The following is a 14,679-nucleotide window of genomic DNA, read 5'->3' on the forward strand; positions in this document are numbered from 1 at the left end:
GGGGGATTTTTTTGAAAATAAAACCCTTTTTTGAAAGATTCGGTACTGCTCAAAAAATGAGGTTTACAGGATCTTTCGAAAAAGCCTTCCGCATCTAGACCAGGGTTTTACTTTCAAAACAGCACTTTTTTGAAAGAGCGCCATAACATGATTATGCAAATGAAGCATGGGAAATTCAAATCCCAGCTTCATTTGCAATTTCAAAGTGCCTAATTTAGACGTATCCTAAGGGTGTGTACCCACCACTAGAGCAGGTGTCTGACCCTAGGCAGGGTCTGGGAGGGAGACCTGGGAGATGGAAGGAGCAGACTGTGAACTTTTCTCACACCTCAGAGGTATCTGAAACAAAAGACAGAACTATGTAGCACTTTAAAGACTAACAAGATGGTTTATTAGGTGATGAGCTTTCGTGGGCCAGACCTACTTCCTCAGATCAATATGTGGAAGAAAATCAGCACAACCATATATACCAAAGTGATACAATCAAAAAAATGAACGTGTGTGAAATTGACAAATCAAATTTTAGAACAGAGTGAGGGTGAGGGGGAAAGGTTAGTGTCTGTGAGGTAATGACATAGGGGTGATAATTGGGGAAGCTATCTTTGTAATGGGTGAGATAATTAGAGTCTTTGTTTAAACCCATACATAAAGGGTATGTCTAAACTACATGGCTCCGTTGATGGAGCCATGTAGATGAGGCTGATAGGCAGAGGGAAATGAAGCCGCGATTTAAATAATCATAGAGCTGGAAGAGACCTCAGGAGGTCATCAAGTCCAGCCCCCTGCTCAAGGCAGGATCAATCCCAACTAAATCAACCCAGCCAAGGCTTTGTCAGGCCGAGACTTAAAAACCTCTAGGGATGGAGATTCCACCCACTACCTAGGGAACCCATTCCAGTGCTTCACCACCCTTATAGTGAAATAGTTTTTCCTAATATCCAACCTGGACCTCTCCCACTGTGACTTGAGACCATTGCTCCTTGTTCTGCCATCCATCACTTCTGAGAACAGCCTTTCTCCATCCTCTTTGGAACCTCCCTTCAGGAAGTTGAAGGCTGCTCTCAAATCCCCCCTCACTCTTCTCTTCTGCATTTCACTGGTGGAAAGAACTATTTATCTTTGTGTGACGGAGCACCCCTTATTCTTTATATAGATGTCATTTTGATATCATAGAATCATAGAATCATAGGACTGGAAGGGACCTCGAGAGGTCATTGAGTCCAGCCCCCCGCCCTCAAGGCAGGACCAAGCTCCGTCTACACCATCCCTGACAGATGTCTATCTAACCTGTTCTTAAATATCTCCAGAGAGGGAGATTCCACCACCTCCCTTGGCAATTTATTCCAATATTTGACCACCCTGACAGTTAGGAATTTTTTCCTAATGTCCAATCTAAACCTCCCCTGCTGCACTTTAAGCCCATTACTCCTTGTCCTGTCCTCAGAAACCAAGAGGAACAAATTTTCTCCTTCCTCCTTGTGACACCCTTTTAGATATTTGAAAACCGCTATCATGTCCCCCCTTAATCTTCTTTTTTCCAAACTAAACAAGCCCAGTTCATGAAGCCTGGCTTCATAGGTCATGTTCTCTAAACCTTTAATCATTCTTGTCGCTCTTCTCTGTACCCTTTCCAATTTCTCCACATCTTTCTTGAAATGTGGCGCCCAGAACTGGACACAGTACTCCAGCTGAGGCCTAACTAGTACAGAGTAGAGCGGCAGAATGACTTCACGAGTTTTGCTTACAACACACCTGTTGATGCAACCTAGAATCCTTTTTGCTTTTTTTGCAACAGCATCACACTGTTGACTCATATTCAACTTGTGGTCCACTATGACCCCTAGATCCCTTTCCACCATGCTCCTTCCTAGACAGTCGCTTCCCATCTTGTATGTATGGAACTGATATGATTATAGCATATAAAATTTAGCATTCCATGAGGTTTATCTGGTAATTTGAAGTAAAGGGTTTATTTCAGAATCGTCCTTCTCTGCCATGTGTAGATGCGGGCAGTTCTTCCGTCCTAGTCAATTTCCAAAATGGCAGCCACCCAGGAACATGCTAATGAAGCACAGGATATTTAAATCCCACGCTTCATTTGCAATTTCGGTCGCCCTCATTAGTCTCCCTAGCTCGAACTAGAGGGCTGGTGTAGACATACCCTAACTTTAAAAAGATGCAGTCCTTGAGTGGAGAAAAAAATCATATATATCTATATAAACACCATGATGCCAGTCATGATTTTATAGACCTCTATTATAGCTCCCCTTAGTCATCTCTCTTCCAAGCTGAAAAGTCCTAATCTTATTAATCTTTCCTCAAACTAAAGCCATTCCATATCCCTTAATCATTTTTGTTGTCTTTTTTGGAACCTTTTCCAATTCCAGTATATTTTTTCAGATGTAGTGACCACATCTGCATACGATATTCAAGATATGGAAATACATGGACTTATACAAAGGCAATGAGATATTTTCTAGTGTTTTTCTTTCTTAATGATTCCCAGCATTCTGTTTGCTTTTTTTGACTGCCGCTGCAAACTGAGTGGATGTTGTCAGTGAATTCATATAAGGCGGGTATTGCAATCTTGTGATCATCTCTGAACCCCCTTCAGTTATAACAACCGTCTTTAATCATGGAAGTCAGAACTGGACACAGTGCCTATGCTAAACACAGAGATACAATATCTTCTGTACCTTTTCTTGAGGCTCTCCAAGGATCACCTCAGTTCCTTTGGCCACATCTTCTTCATTATTTATGATGCCCCAAACTTTGCACCATCTGCAGACTTGATCAATATTCAGGCACCTAAAATGCTGAGACATTTCTCTGATTACGCTTGTGTGTTAATACAGAATGCCTTTATCCCCAAATATGAAGTCTGTTGTGCCCTTCATGCTCATTTCTGTTGAGCACAAAGTCATGTCACAGCATTATAATGTCTGTTTCCATCAGGGAAAGTTGGTTGCATTCCAATCTAGGAATTGCATCATGGATTATACCTATGGTCCATCTATTCCAGTGTTCTCTCTCTCTAACAGTGACTGCCCCAGGTACTGCCTAAGAAAGTGTAAGAAACCCAGAATAAGAGGATGGGGGTGAGCTAATCATCTTGAGAGTGTCATCTTAATGACTAGCAGCTAGAGACTGGCCTTTCCCATGACATAGGTGGCTATGTATTTATTTAGCTAGTCGCACTATCCACGTAAATGATCAAATTCAACTTAATTCTTATTTGGCTCATGGCCCCAATTACCATTTATGTCAGTGAGTTCCTCATTTTAATTAGGTGAGGAGTGAAAAAAGCACAATTTGTTCATCTATTTTGAATTGGCCACGTTTCAGCTACATTGAATGTCCTCTTGGTTTTGTGTTATGAGACACCAGAGAAGATTGACCTCCAGAGCTAAATCAATCTTCTAGCATTCGATTTAGCAGGTTTAGTGTAGACTCTCAAATCAAACATGGAAGGCAGTCCCCCCCCATCATCCTACACTCTTCATTCTGTGAGATGTAAGGGAAACCGTGGAAGCTTGGCTTATGTATATCTGGATGGTGAACTTTAAGCCAACCTTCCTGGTCTAATATAGACCAGGGGTTACAGAATTTGTTTATATCCCCTCTTACACATATCCTTTGTAAGGTAACAGTCTTTTTTCAACCACTCGCTATATTGCCATTTCCCCAGGTACTTGGAAATTCTTGTTCCTCTTGCTCGAACACTTCTCCTTCTGCAATATCCTGTGTGAGAAGGGTACCTTGTATTACACATCAGAGTCCAGAGGAGAATGCCACATTGACATTTATCATGGTCTTATATTTACTCTATGGTCCTCAATCTCACTCCTCCAGAATCCCAGTGCTTTGCTTCATTTTTGTCCATGCTTTATCCATAAGCAGGATTACACAGAGCTCTCCAATGACACCTAAGTCACTTTTCTGAATTCAGTTAAATTAAAACTTTCCAAGGTGCTTGGGGACTTCTAGTTTTCCCAGTAGGACATCCACATTTCAGGTTTTGACATCAAAGTTCTCCTGCCATTCTCCTGATCATTCACCAGGCCTGGTTAGCTCCCTCTGAGGATTTCTCAGGGCTTGTCTATGACCTAAATAATTTGGTACCATCTGTAAATCTTTACACCCCCCTATTCATGACCTTTTCTAGATTGGTAATAATTATGAGATATTTACCTCAGTATTTGTTATAAAGTGTGTAGCCCTCCTTGCTGTGCTTCTCTCTTTCACAGGTGCCTTGAGAGTTTTGGGGCTTGACTGACAATTGACAACTTCATGGCAATTTTTAACTTCAGCATCTCTGACCCTTCAACGTTCACCCTAACAGGAATCCCTGGCTTGGAAGCTGCCCATGTCTGGATTTCCATCCCTTACTGTGCAATCTACATTATTGGCTTGTTGGGAAATGTCACACTTCTGTTTATTGTAAGCAAAGAGCAGCCCCTACACAAGCCAATGTTCCTGCTGCTCTGCATGCTGGCGCTCACAGACATCGGCACCACGACCTCCGTCGTACCAAAGGCCCTGTGTATATTTTGATTCAATTGGCAAGGCATTACTGTGGCTGGCTGCCTCACCCAGATGTTCTTCCTTCATACAGGCTCTATGATGCACTCAGCCGTCCTTGTGGCAATGGCCTTCGATCGCTACGTTGCCATATGTAACCCTCTGAGATATGCCACCATTCTAACTAATGCACTCATAGCTAAGCTTGGGCTAATGGGTTTGTTAATACCGACTGTCTTAATTCTTCCCTTGCCCCTGCTCCTGAATAGGCAGTCATTTTGTGCCAATGTTATCATCCCCCACACCTACTGTGACCACATGGCTGTAGCGAAGATGTCATGTGGAGACATCACTGTCAACAGCATATATGGCTTAGTGGTAGCATTTGTAGTTATTGGGTTAGACCTCATGCTCATTGCTCTGTCTTATGGTCTGATCATCAAAGATGTCCTCAAGATCTCCTCCAGGAAAGCCCATCAGAAAGCCCTCAACACCTGCACTGCCCACGTCTGTGTCATTCTGATGTCTTACCCTTCCTTCTTCTTCTCCACTCTCACGTACCGGTTTGGTCAGGGCATCGCTCCCCATGTTCACATCATCTTGGCCAACCTCTATTTGCTTCTTCCTCCCATGTTTGACCCCATCATTTATGGGGTCAAAACCAAAGAGCTCTTGTGAGAAAGTGGGCAAATGCACCTGCAGAATGATCTCCTGGAGCCACTGACATTAAACTTGTGTGACCAGAGAGGGAAAGGAGACTTCCTTGTGAATCAAGGGAACTTTCTCCAGGTTTGGCTGAGCTCAGAGAAGTGATTGTTCCCCTTTATTCAGCATGGATGAGGCGTCTTCTAGAGTGCTGTGTCCAATTCTGGGCCCCCATTACAGAAAAGATGTGGACACATTGGAAAGAGTCCAGCGGAAGGCAAAAAATGATGAGGGGGCTGGAACACATGACCCACGAAGACAGGCTGAGGGATTTGGGCTTATTTAGTCTACAGAAGAGAAGAGTGAAGGGGGATTTGATAGCAACCTCTACCTACCTGAAGAGGAGTTCCAAAGAAGCTGGAGAGAGGCTGACCTCAGTGGTGACAGATGACAGAACGAGGAGCAATGGTCTCAAGTTGCAGTGGGGAGGTCTAGGTTGGATATTAGGAAAATCTATTTTGCCAGGAGGCTGGAGAAGCACTGGGATGGGTTCCCAAGGGAGGTGGTGGAATCTCCATCCCTAGAGGCTTTTAAGACCTGGCTTGACAAAGCCCTGGCTGGGATGATTTAGTTGGGGTTAGTCCTAATTTTAGGACTCAATGAGCTCCTGAGGTCTCTTCCAAACCCAGGATTAATGCCAGAGAAGCAGGCCAGAAAGCCGAGCTGGGTGGGAGACATAGAGGGCCAGGGCTGGGCTGAAGGCAAAGTTTCTGTGCTGAGGCAGAGCTGGGGAGCTGCAGCCGGAGCAGAGCAGAAATGGGAGTTGGGACCATAGAGACCAACAGGAGAAGGTTTTAGCTACTGCAGGGAGCGAGCCAGCATAGGGGATGCTGGACATGCCAGAAGCAGCACAGCAGCTGAGCACAATGAGCAGCTGGATGCTGCAAGGTGGGGTCCTGGGCAAAGGGCTCAGCACAGGGAGATGTCACCAGACAACAGGGCCTGGAAGGCTGGACTCATAATGAGGGGGGCATGAACCTAATGGGAAAGCAGATGCAGGGGAGAAGGGTCCTGACAGCTAGTGCCTGAGGGCGTGTGGGGAACAGGCTGTGGATCCAGACCTGTCCCCTTGCATTGAGATCGGTGCGACAACAGTTCAGTAGGGCCCTCAGCCCTTTGTCAACCCCCAACCCTCACTCTCACACTCCCCACGTCCTGAGGCCCCTGTCCTGAAACCCTCCTCCACACCCCCACCTTTACTCCTGCATCCCCATCCCCTCCATCCTCCTGCCTGAGCCCCCCACATTCCCAAGGTCCTGCTCTGACTGCTGCACCCCCCACCCCATTTTATTAATTCATTTTCTGCTGTAAACTTCGATTTTTGAGGAATAAGGGATCTTGGGAAAGACTTTTTTCCCTACAAATAGCCCTGTCTACATGGGGCTTTTTATTGGCAAAACCTCTTCTGCAAAAAGAATGGGAAGAAGATATGCAAATGCGAGCATGATTTGCATATCCCTTTCTGCAAAAAAATGGCAGTGTAGCCGTAGCCACAGTGTTGTTCAAAAGTGGGATCGTATCCCAAGGTGATGCTCCTTTCTATCTTGTCAACACCATGCTCACATATGTCCTTTGGATCTGGAAGTACTGGTTTCTCACAACGGCTACGTCTACACTGGCCCCTTTTCCGGAAGGGGCATGTAAATTTCAGCAGTCATCGTAGGGAAATCCGCGGGGGATTTAAATATCCCCCACGGCATTTAAATAAAAATGTCCGCCGCTTTTTTCCGGCTTTTAAAAAAGCCGGAAAAGAGCGTCTACACTGGCCCCGATCCTCCGGAAAAAGTGCCCTTTTCCGGAGGGTCTTATTCCTACTTCCTACTTCCACCTTTGAAGTAGGAATAAGACCCTCCGGAAAAGGGCACTTTTTCCGGAGGATCGGGGCCAGTGTAGACGCTCTTTTCCGGCTTTTTTAAAAGCCGGAAAAAAGCGGCGGACATTTTTATTTAAATGCCGCAGGGGATATTTAAATCCCCCGCGGATTTCCCTACGACGACTGCTGAAATTTACATGCCCCTTCCGGAAAAGGGGCCAGTGTAGACGTAGCCAACATGTTGTGTTGCTTATCAGCAAGCACAGAAAAAAGCCACAATAGCCTTAAGAACACAAGAACATAAGAACGGCCATACTGGGTCAGACCAAAGATCTATCTAGCCCAGTCTCCTGTCTTCCAACAGAGGCCCATGCCAGATGCCCCAGAGGGAGTGAACACAACAGGGAATTATCACGTGATCTCTCTCCTGTCACCTATTTCCAGCCCCTGACAAACAGAGGCTAAGGAAGCCATTTCTACATATTCTGGCTAATAAATATTGATGGACCTAACCTCCATGAAATTATCTAGTTCTTTTTTGAACCCTGTCAAAGTCCTAGTCCTCACCACATCCTCTGGCAAGGAGTTCCATAGGTCGACTGTGCACTGCATGAAGAAAAACTTCCTTTTGTTTGTTTTAAACCTACTAGCTATCAATTTCATTTGGTGACCCCCTAGTTCTTATGTTATGGGAACAAGTAAATAACTTTTCCTTATCCTCATTCTCCATACCTGTCATGATTTTATAGACCTCTATCATATCCCCCCATTAGTCTCCTCTTTTCTAAGCTGAAAAGTCCCAGTCTTGTTAATCTCTCTTCATATGGCAGCTGTTCCAAACCCCTCATCATTCCTGCTGCATGAACAGCTCTGTATACTTCAGTAGCATTTATTTGTCCTGTTAACTCATTGAGCTTCCTTTGAATCAACTTCTTGGGTTTATTCCTCAGTGGGTTTCCGACCCGTTTGTGCATATCCACATGCCTCAACTTCATACGCATCCAAGAAATGTTTCACATCACATCTCCTCCTTTGTGAGGCTGATTCTCACTACCCTTAGAACTGCCTTCTAGGGGTGGGGTGGACTGTCCCTCTTCCGTAGTCATCTGATCTACAGGCACTTTCATTCAAATTCAGTGGCTAGTTGCTCACTCACTATGGAGAAAGGGTGTCAGGAAAACAAGATGGCTTTAGACCGCTGATCCAAACTTCACTGTGTTAGCTAGTATTTTAACTTCCACAAAATACAAAGGTCATAGCGATCCCTACTGTCATCATTTTCCCTATGTTTTAATGCATCTTTAATATCAGAAGCATTTATACTTCTGGAGGAAGAAACAGCAACAGGAATCTTGGAAATGGCAGAGATGCTCAATGACTTCTTTGTTTTGGTCTTCACCGAGAAGTCTGAAGGAACGCCTAACATAATGAATGCTAGTGGGGAGGGGTAGTTTTAGAAGGTAAAATACAAAAAGAACAAGTTAAAAATCACCTAGAAAAGTTAGATGCCTGCAAATCACCAGGGCCTGTTTAAATGCATCCTAGAATACTCAAGGACCTGATAGAGGAGGTATCTGAGCATTTAGCTATCATCTTTGGAAGATCATGGGAGAGAGGAGAGGTTCCAGAAGACTGGAAAAGGGTAAATATAGTGCCCATCTATAAAATGGGAAATAAGAACAACCCAGGAAACTACAGACCAGTTAACTTCTGTGCCAGGGAAGATAATGGAGTAAGTAATTAAGGAAATCATCTGTAAACACTTGGAAAGTAGCAAGCCTGCATGGATTTGTAAAGAACAAATCATGTCAAACCAATCGGATAGCTTTCTTTGATAGGATAACGAGTCTTGTGGATAAGGGAGAAGCAGTGGATATGGTATATCTAGACTTTAATATGGCGTTTGATATGGTCTTACATGATATTCTTATCAATAAACTAGGTAAATACAACTTAGATGGGTCTACTATAAGGTGAGTGCATAAGTGGCTGGATAACCGTACTCAGAGAGTAGTTATTAATGGTTCACAATCCTGCTGGAAAGGCATAACAAGTGGGGTTCCACAGGGGTCTGTTTTGGGACCGGCTCTGTTCAATATCTTCATCAACGATTTAGATATTGGTATAGAAAGTACGCTTATTAAGTTTACAGAAGATACCAAGCTCGGAGGGGTTGCGACTAATCTGGAGAATAGGGTCATAATTCAAAATGATCTGTTCAAATTGGAGAAATGGTCTGAGGTAAATAGGATGAAGTTTAATATAGACAAATGCAAAGTGCTCCACTTAGGAAGGAACAATCAGTTTCAAACATACAGAATGGGAAGTGACTGTCTAGGAAGGAGTATGGCAGAAAGGGATCTAGGGGTTATAGTGGACCACAAGTTGAATATGAGTCAGCAGTGTGATGATGTTGCAAAGAAAGCAAACATGATTCTGGGATGCATTTATAGGTGTGTTGTGAGGAAGACACGAGAAGTCATTTTTCCGCTCTACTCTGCTCTGGTTAGGCCTCAATTGGAGTATTGTGTTCAGTTCTGGGCACTGCATTTCAAGAAAGTTGTGGAGAAATTGGAGAGGGTCCAGAGAAGAGCAACGAGAATGATTAAAGGGCTAGAGAACATGACCTATGAGGAAAGGCTGAAGGAATTAGGTTTGTTTAGTTTAGAAAAGAGAAGATTGAAGGGGGACATGATAGCAGTTTTCAGATATCTAAAAGGGTGTCATAAGGAGAAGAGAGAAAACTTGTTCATCTTGGCCTCTGAGGATAGAACAAGAAGCAATGGGCTTAAACTGCAGCAAGGGAAGTTTAGGTTGGACATTAGGAAAAAGTTCCTAACTGTCAGGGTAGTCAAACACTGGAATAAATTGCCCAGGGAGGTTGTGGAATCTTCATCTGTGGAGATATTTAAGAGTAGGCTAGATACATGTCTATCAGGGATGGTCTAGACAGTATTTGGTCCTGCCATGAGGGCAGGGACTGGAATCGATGATTGGCTGTTCTTGCACAAAAACTTGTTGAGCGTCAACACTGCACACGTGTTCTTGTGCAAGTAAATTCACAGTTGATCATCAGAAGGGAGGGCTTCTTGCGCAAGAGTTATTCCTCTCCCCACAAGGAATAAGCCCTCTTGCGCAAGAGCTCTTGCACAAGAAGGCAGTGTAGATGGGTAACAGGAGTTTCTTGAGCAAGAAACCCCCATTGGTAAAATGGCTATCAGAGCTTTCTTGTGCAAGAAAGCATCCACAATGTCATGGACACTCTTGAGCAAAAGCACATGGCAGTGTGGATGCGCTCTTGCGCAAAACAGTTCTTGCGCAAGAAGTCTTCAGTGTAGAAGTAGCCAGAAGGTTTTAATTAATTTATTTTCTTTCATTCTCGTGTAGTTCTTTGTCTGCCCCTCCTCCCATTGTGATTGACAGAATCTGTAAGCTAGATTTTGATTTTTCTTCTAAAATGCTGCTTTCCAATGAAACCTTTATTATGTGGCATTCATTTTATTAATTCATAATGGGCCGAGTGCTTGATTGCTTGATCACATTCTCGGACACTCTGTTCTCCCAAAACCAGGGTAACGCAGTTCAGCTCTCAAAAGCATACCATTTCACAAGTCTCACCTGTGAATTCTAGTGGAATGTCTTCAGTTTTGCTCTAGTAACACTTTCCAATGACAATTTTTGGTTTTACCCCCCAAGCTTCCTGCAGTATTAGACATGAGAATCCCAAGTATATTTTAGATAAAGGATCATTACACATAACATTAAAGAAGTTCAGCCCTATTGTTTCTTTCTTTTGCATTGGTTATCTGAAAGCTTGGCTTTAGTTCATCAAACTGATGGAGAACCATGTTCACACATGGACTAATGGAAGGCCATCTTATCTCAGAAAGCTGCAGTATTTCTCTTGGTGTGGAAGTCATGGAAAAGCTGATTCATAAGGTGTAGGGGATGGGGTCTGAAAGGTTACACTGAAAGCAATCAAGTTATGATGAGGGACAGGGAATCCAACAACAGAGAGACCCATGCTTGGAGATGGAGGCATGAATTATTAGGTGTGAGAACGTCTCAGACTATGAAATTCCACAGCATTGAACTCAGCCAAACTGGGGTAGATCACCATTACTTAACGAATCACACAGTCAGTGACCCCTCAGTGACCAACTTCTGCAGGTGTATTTCCCAATTCCATCACGAAGCTCTTTGGTTTTGACCCCATAAATGATGGGGTTGAGCATGGGGGGAAGGAGGAAATGGAGGTTGGCCAAGATGATGTGAACATACGGAGCAATGTCCTGACCAAACCGGTGTGTAATTGTGGAAAAGAGGAAGAGACTACAAGATATCAGCATCACACAGATGTGGGCAGTGCAGGTGTTGAGGGCTTTCTGGTGGGCTTTCTTAGAGGAGATTCTGAGGATGGCCCTGGCAATCAGACCATAGGACAAGGCAACGAGCATCACATCTAACCCTAAGACAACAAACACCGCCACCAAGCCGTACATCCTGTTGACAGTGATGTCCCCACAGGAAAGCTTCGCCACAGCCATGTGGTCACAGTACGTGTGGGAGATAGTGTGGCTGGCACAGAATGGCTGCCTGCTCAGAAGCACGGACACGGGTAGAACAAGGAGGGTAGCTCTTATCAAACCTAATAGCCCCAGCTTCGCGATGCGTGCGTTGGTGAGGATGGTGACGTATCTCAGGGGGTTGCATATGGCCACATAGCGATCGAAGGCCATAGTCACAAGAATGGCTGATTGCATCACAGAAACTGCATGAAGGAAGAACATCTGGGTGAGGCAGCCAACCAGAGTAATGTCTTTCAAATTGAACCAAAATATACACAGGGCCTTTGGCACGACGGAGGTAGACGTGACGATGTCTGTGAGGGCCAGCATGCAGATCAGCAGGTACATCGGCTGGTGCAGGGTCTGCTCTTTGCCAACACCCAGCAGAATGGCGACATTTCCCAGCAGGCCAATAATGTAGGACACAGAGAAAGGGATGGAAATCAAGATGTGGGCAGCTTCCAGTCCGGTGATTCCCATAAGGATGAATGTTGAAGGGGTAGAGGCAGTGAGGTTCGATGCTTCCATGAGGTAGTTGATGCATTGAACAGACTCCAAAACATTGAAGGTGCCTGTGAAGGATGAAAATCATAGTGAGAGCCTTTAAACACTTGATAGAAAATATTACAATGAAAATTGTAGAATTATTAACAATCTAGAAAGGAGGATGAGCAGTGATGTGTAAACAGTTACAGATAGGGCTAGATTATTTACATCCTAGTGAAGTGGAATTACAGTGGATGGTAAACTGGATATAAGTCAACAATATGCCCTCGTAGCCAAGAAGGCTAATGGCATATTAGGTTGCATTAGGATAAGCATTGCCAGCCTATCCAGAGAAGTGATTATTCCCCTTTATTTGGCTCTGGTATGGCCACATCTGGAATGTTGTGTACAGTTCTGGGCCCCCCACTATGTAAAGGATGTGGACGCATTGGAGAGTGTCCAGCGGAAGACAACCAAAATGATGAGGGGGCTGGAACACATGATCCACGAAGACAGGCTGAGGGATTTGGGCTTATTTAGTCAGCAGAAGAGAAGAGTGAGGGGGGATTTAATAGCAGCCTTCAACTTCCTGAAGGGAGATTCCAAAGTGGATGGAGAGGGGCTGTTCTCAGTAGTGATGGATGGCAAAATGAGGAGTAATGGTCTCATGTTGCAGTGGGATAGTCTAGGTTGGACATTAGGAAAAACTATTTCCCTAGGAGGGTGGGGAAGCACTGGGATGGGTTCCCTAGGGAGGTGGTGGAATCTCCATCCCTAGAGGTTTTGAAGTCCCAGCTTTACCAAGCCCTGGCTGGGATGATTTAGCTGGATTTGGTCCTGCTTTGGGAAGGAAGCTGGACTTGATGACTCCCAAGGACTCTTCCAACTCTACGATTCTATGAAAATCCAGAGAATTCCACAGAGCGAACTAACCATGCCAGATGAATGGGTGTAATGAATGTTATTATCTCCATGTTATTAATTGCAATGTATACACCCTTTGAATGGAAAAACTTATTCTGGAATAACTCCCCAAGTTCAAATTTATAAGTGATGCATCCACACAACTAAGCCAGTTATTTTTAAATAACAGGCGACGGAATTCGAACTCTGTACTCCTGCTTTTCACAATTCTGAAATACTAATTTAGAAATAACGGTAATGTGGAAGCTCTGGTGCCACTAATTCAAACTTATTGTGCTCTGGGAGGCCTCCCGCATCTCCCCAAAGTACTTTCTGGGTCTCTAAGTCTGAGGTAGTGTGTCCATATTAATGGAGCCTTCCTCAGACTAAGTTTGATGCATCCCCATAGTGAGGACATGAATTTGTGAAATTGGGAGTTCTTAAATCCAATTTAGTTATGTCAAAATAGTGTAGACATGGCTTGAGAGTAACCACAGGAAAAATATACTAAGGGTGTTAGTGGATTGTCTACCACTGAGAATTTGAAATCAAGGTTGGATGAAATATCTGCTCTAGGAATAACATTGGGGAAATTCTGTAGCATGTTATACAGGACGTCGGACAATATGATCACAATGGTCCCTTTTGACCTGGGTATCTATGGAAATGTCAGCTAGATGCATTTTACCTGAAACCTTATGGCTCAGGAAATGGATCACATTTTTTCTGCCTATGACATTTGAATTGAGCCCTCTGGCGAGAAATTATTGTAGGTGAAAAATAAGGACTTGACTCCATGAAATATCCACACTGAAGAATGTGTGTACAACCCTCACCATTAATGACTAATAGAGCTGGCTAGCAAATGATCCCAGAGCATCCGTGGTTTAATGTCTGTATCCCAGTGGCCCACAGTTTCAAGCACAGTCCAGTTTCTCCTTCACATGGACACTGTGTTGATCTAGGACCTGATACATCCCAGAGTTCCCTGCTCTCATTCTATAGTGTCCATAATTCTTAGCTTACCAGCTCCTCCTGTGTAGTAGTCACTGAAGGACCATTCGGAGTATTTGAGTGTAACAAGAGAAGCTGCACAGGTACCTGACTTGGAATTTGTCACTCATGTGTGAGATTTTGCACTGACGAGACACGAAGTCACTGATTACCCCTCATCAAGGAGCAGGTGTCATGGAGGCATCTCCCCCCAAGTAGGGGAAGAGCTGTGGGGAGTGTGAAGTGGCTTGGAAATTGTGGGAGCAAGAGATGACTGGGTAGAGATGCTGGTGACCAATGTGCGGTTGGGAGAAGGAGAGCAGAGTATTGTGGGAGTCTGAAGCAGCTGACGAGCAAATTGTGATGGGGTTCCTCCAGGGTGATACCTCAAAATTGGTTTAAACTGAGCCCTCTCACTCACCTGTCTGGGCTCAGTCTTTCAATGTGCATCTAGGAGAAGCTGCAGACCTGTCCCAGTCCTACACCTCCACAAGCATTCCCATAAGCAGGGACATAAACAGCTGCACTTACATGCAGGCTCACCAACCAGCCACTGCATGAACCAACCATAATAACCACCAGCTCCCTAGCCTAGGACCACAGAGTTGTACTGTTCTTTGCTGGCCTATACTCCAACCCATATGAATTTATTTCCCATTGTTCCCTTTCCTCAATGTGGGGAGTAAAATG

General features: G+C 44.3%; 1 protein-coding gene and 1 pseudogene across 1 annotated transcript; one reads left to right on the forward strand and one right to left on the reverse strand.

Annotated features, from left to right (window-relative positions):
• Nucleotides 1-4,290: 4,290 nt before the first annotated feature.
• On the forward strand, nucleotides 4,291-5,199 carry LOC149526028 (olfactory receptor 52P1-like; annotated as a pseudogene).
• A 5,979-nt stretch (nucleotides 5,200-11,178) lies between these two features.
• LOC102445448 (olfactory receptor 52P1-like) lies at nucleotides 11,179-12,135 on the reverse strand. The gene has a single exon (XM_006110240.3). The coding sequence runs from the start codon at nucleotides 12,133-12,135 to the stop codon at nucleotides 11,179-11,181; it is 957 nt and encodes a 318-aa protein (XP_006110302.3).
• Between the last annotated feature and the right edge of the window lie 2,544 nt (nucleotides 12,136-14,679).

The sequence above is a fragment of the Pelodiscus sinensis genome, chromosome 1, assembly GCF_052426305.1.
Source record: "Pelodiscus sinensis isolate ZL-2025 chromosome 1, ASM5242630v1, whole genome shotgun sequence".
NCBI lineage: Eukaryota > Metazoa > Chordata > Testudines > Trionychidae > Pelodiscus > Pelodiscus sinensis.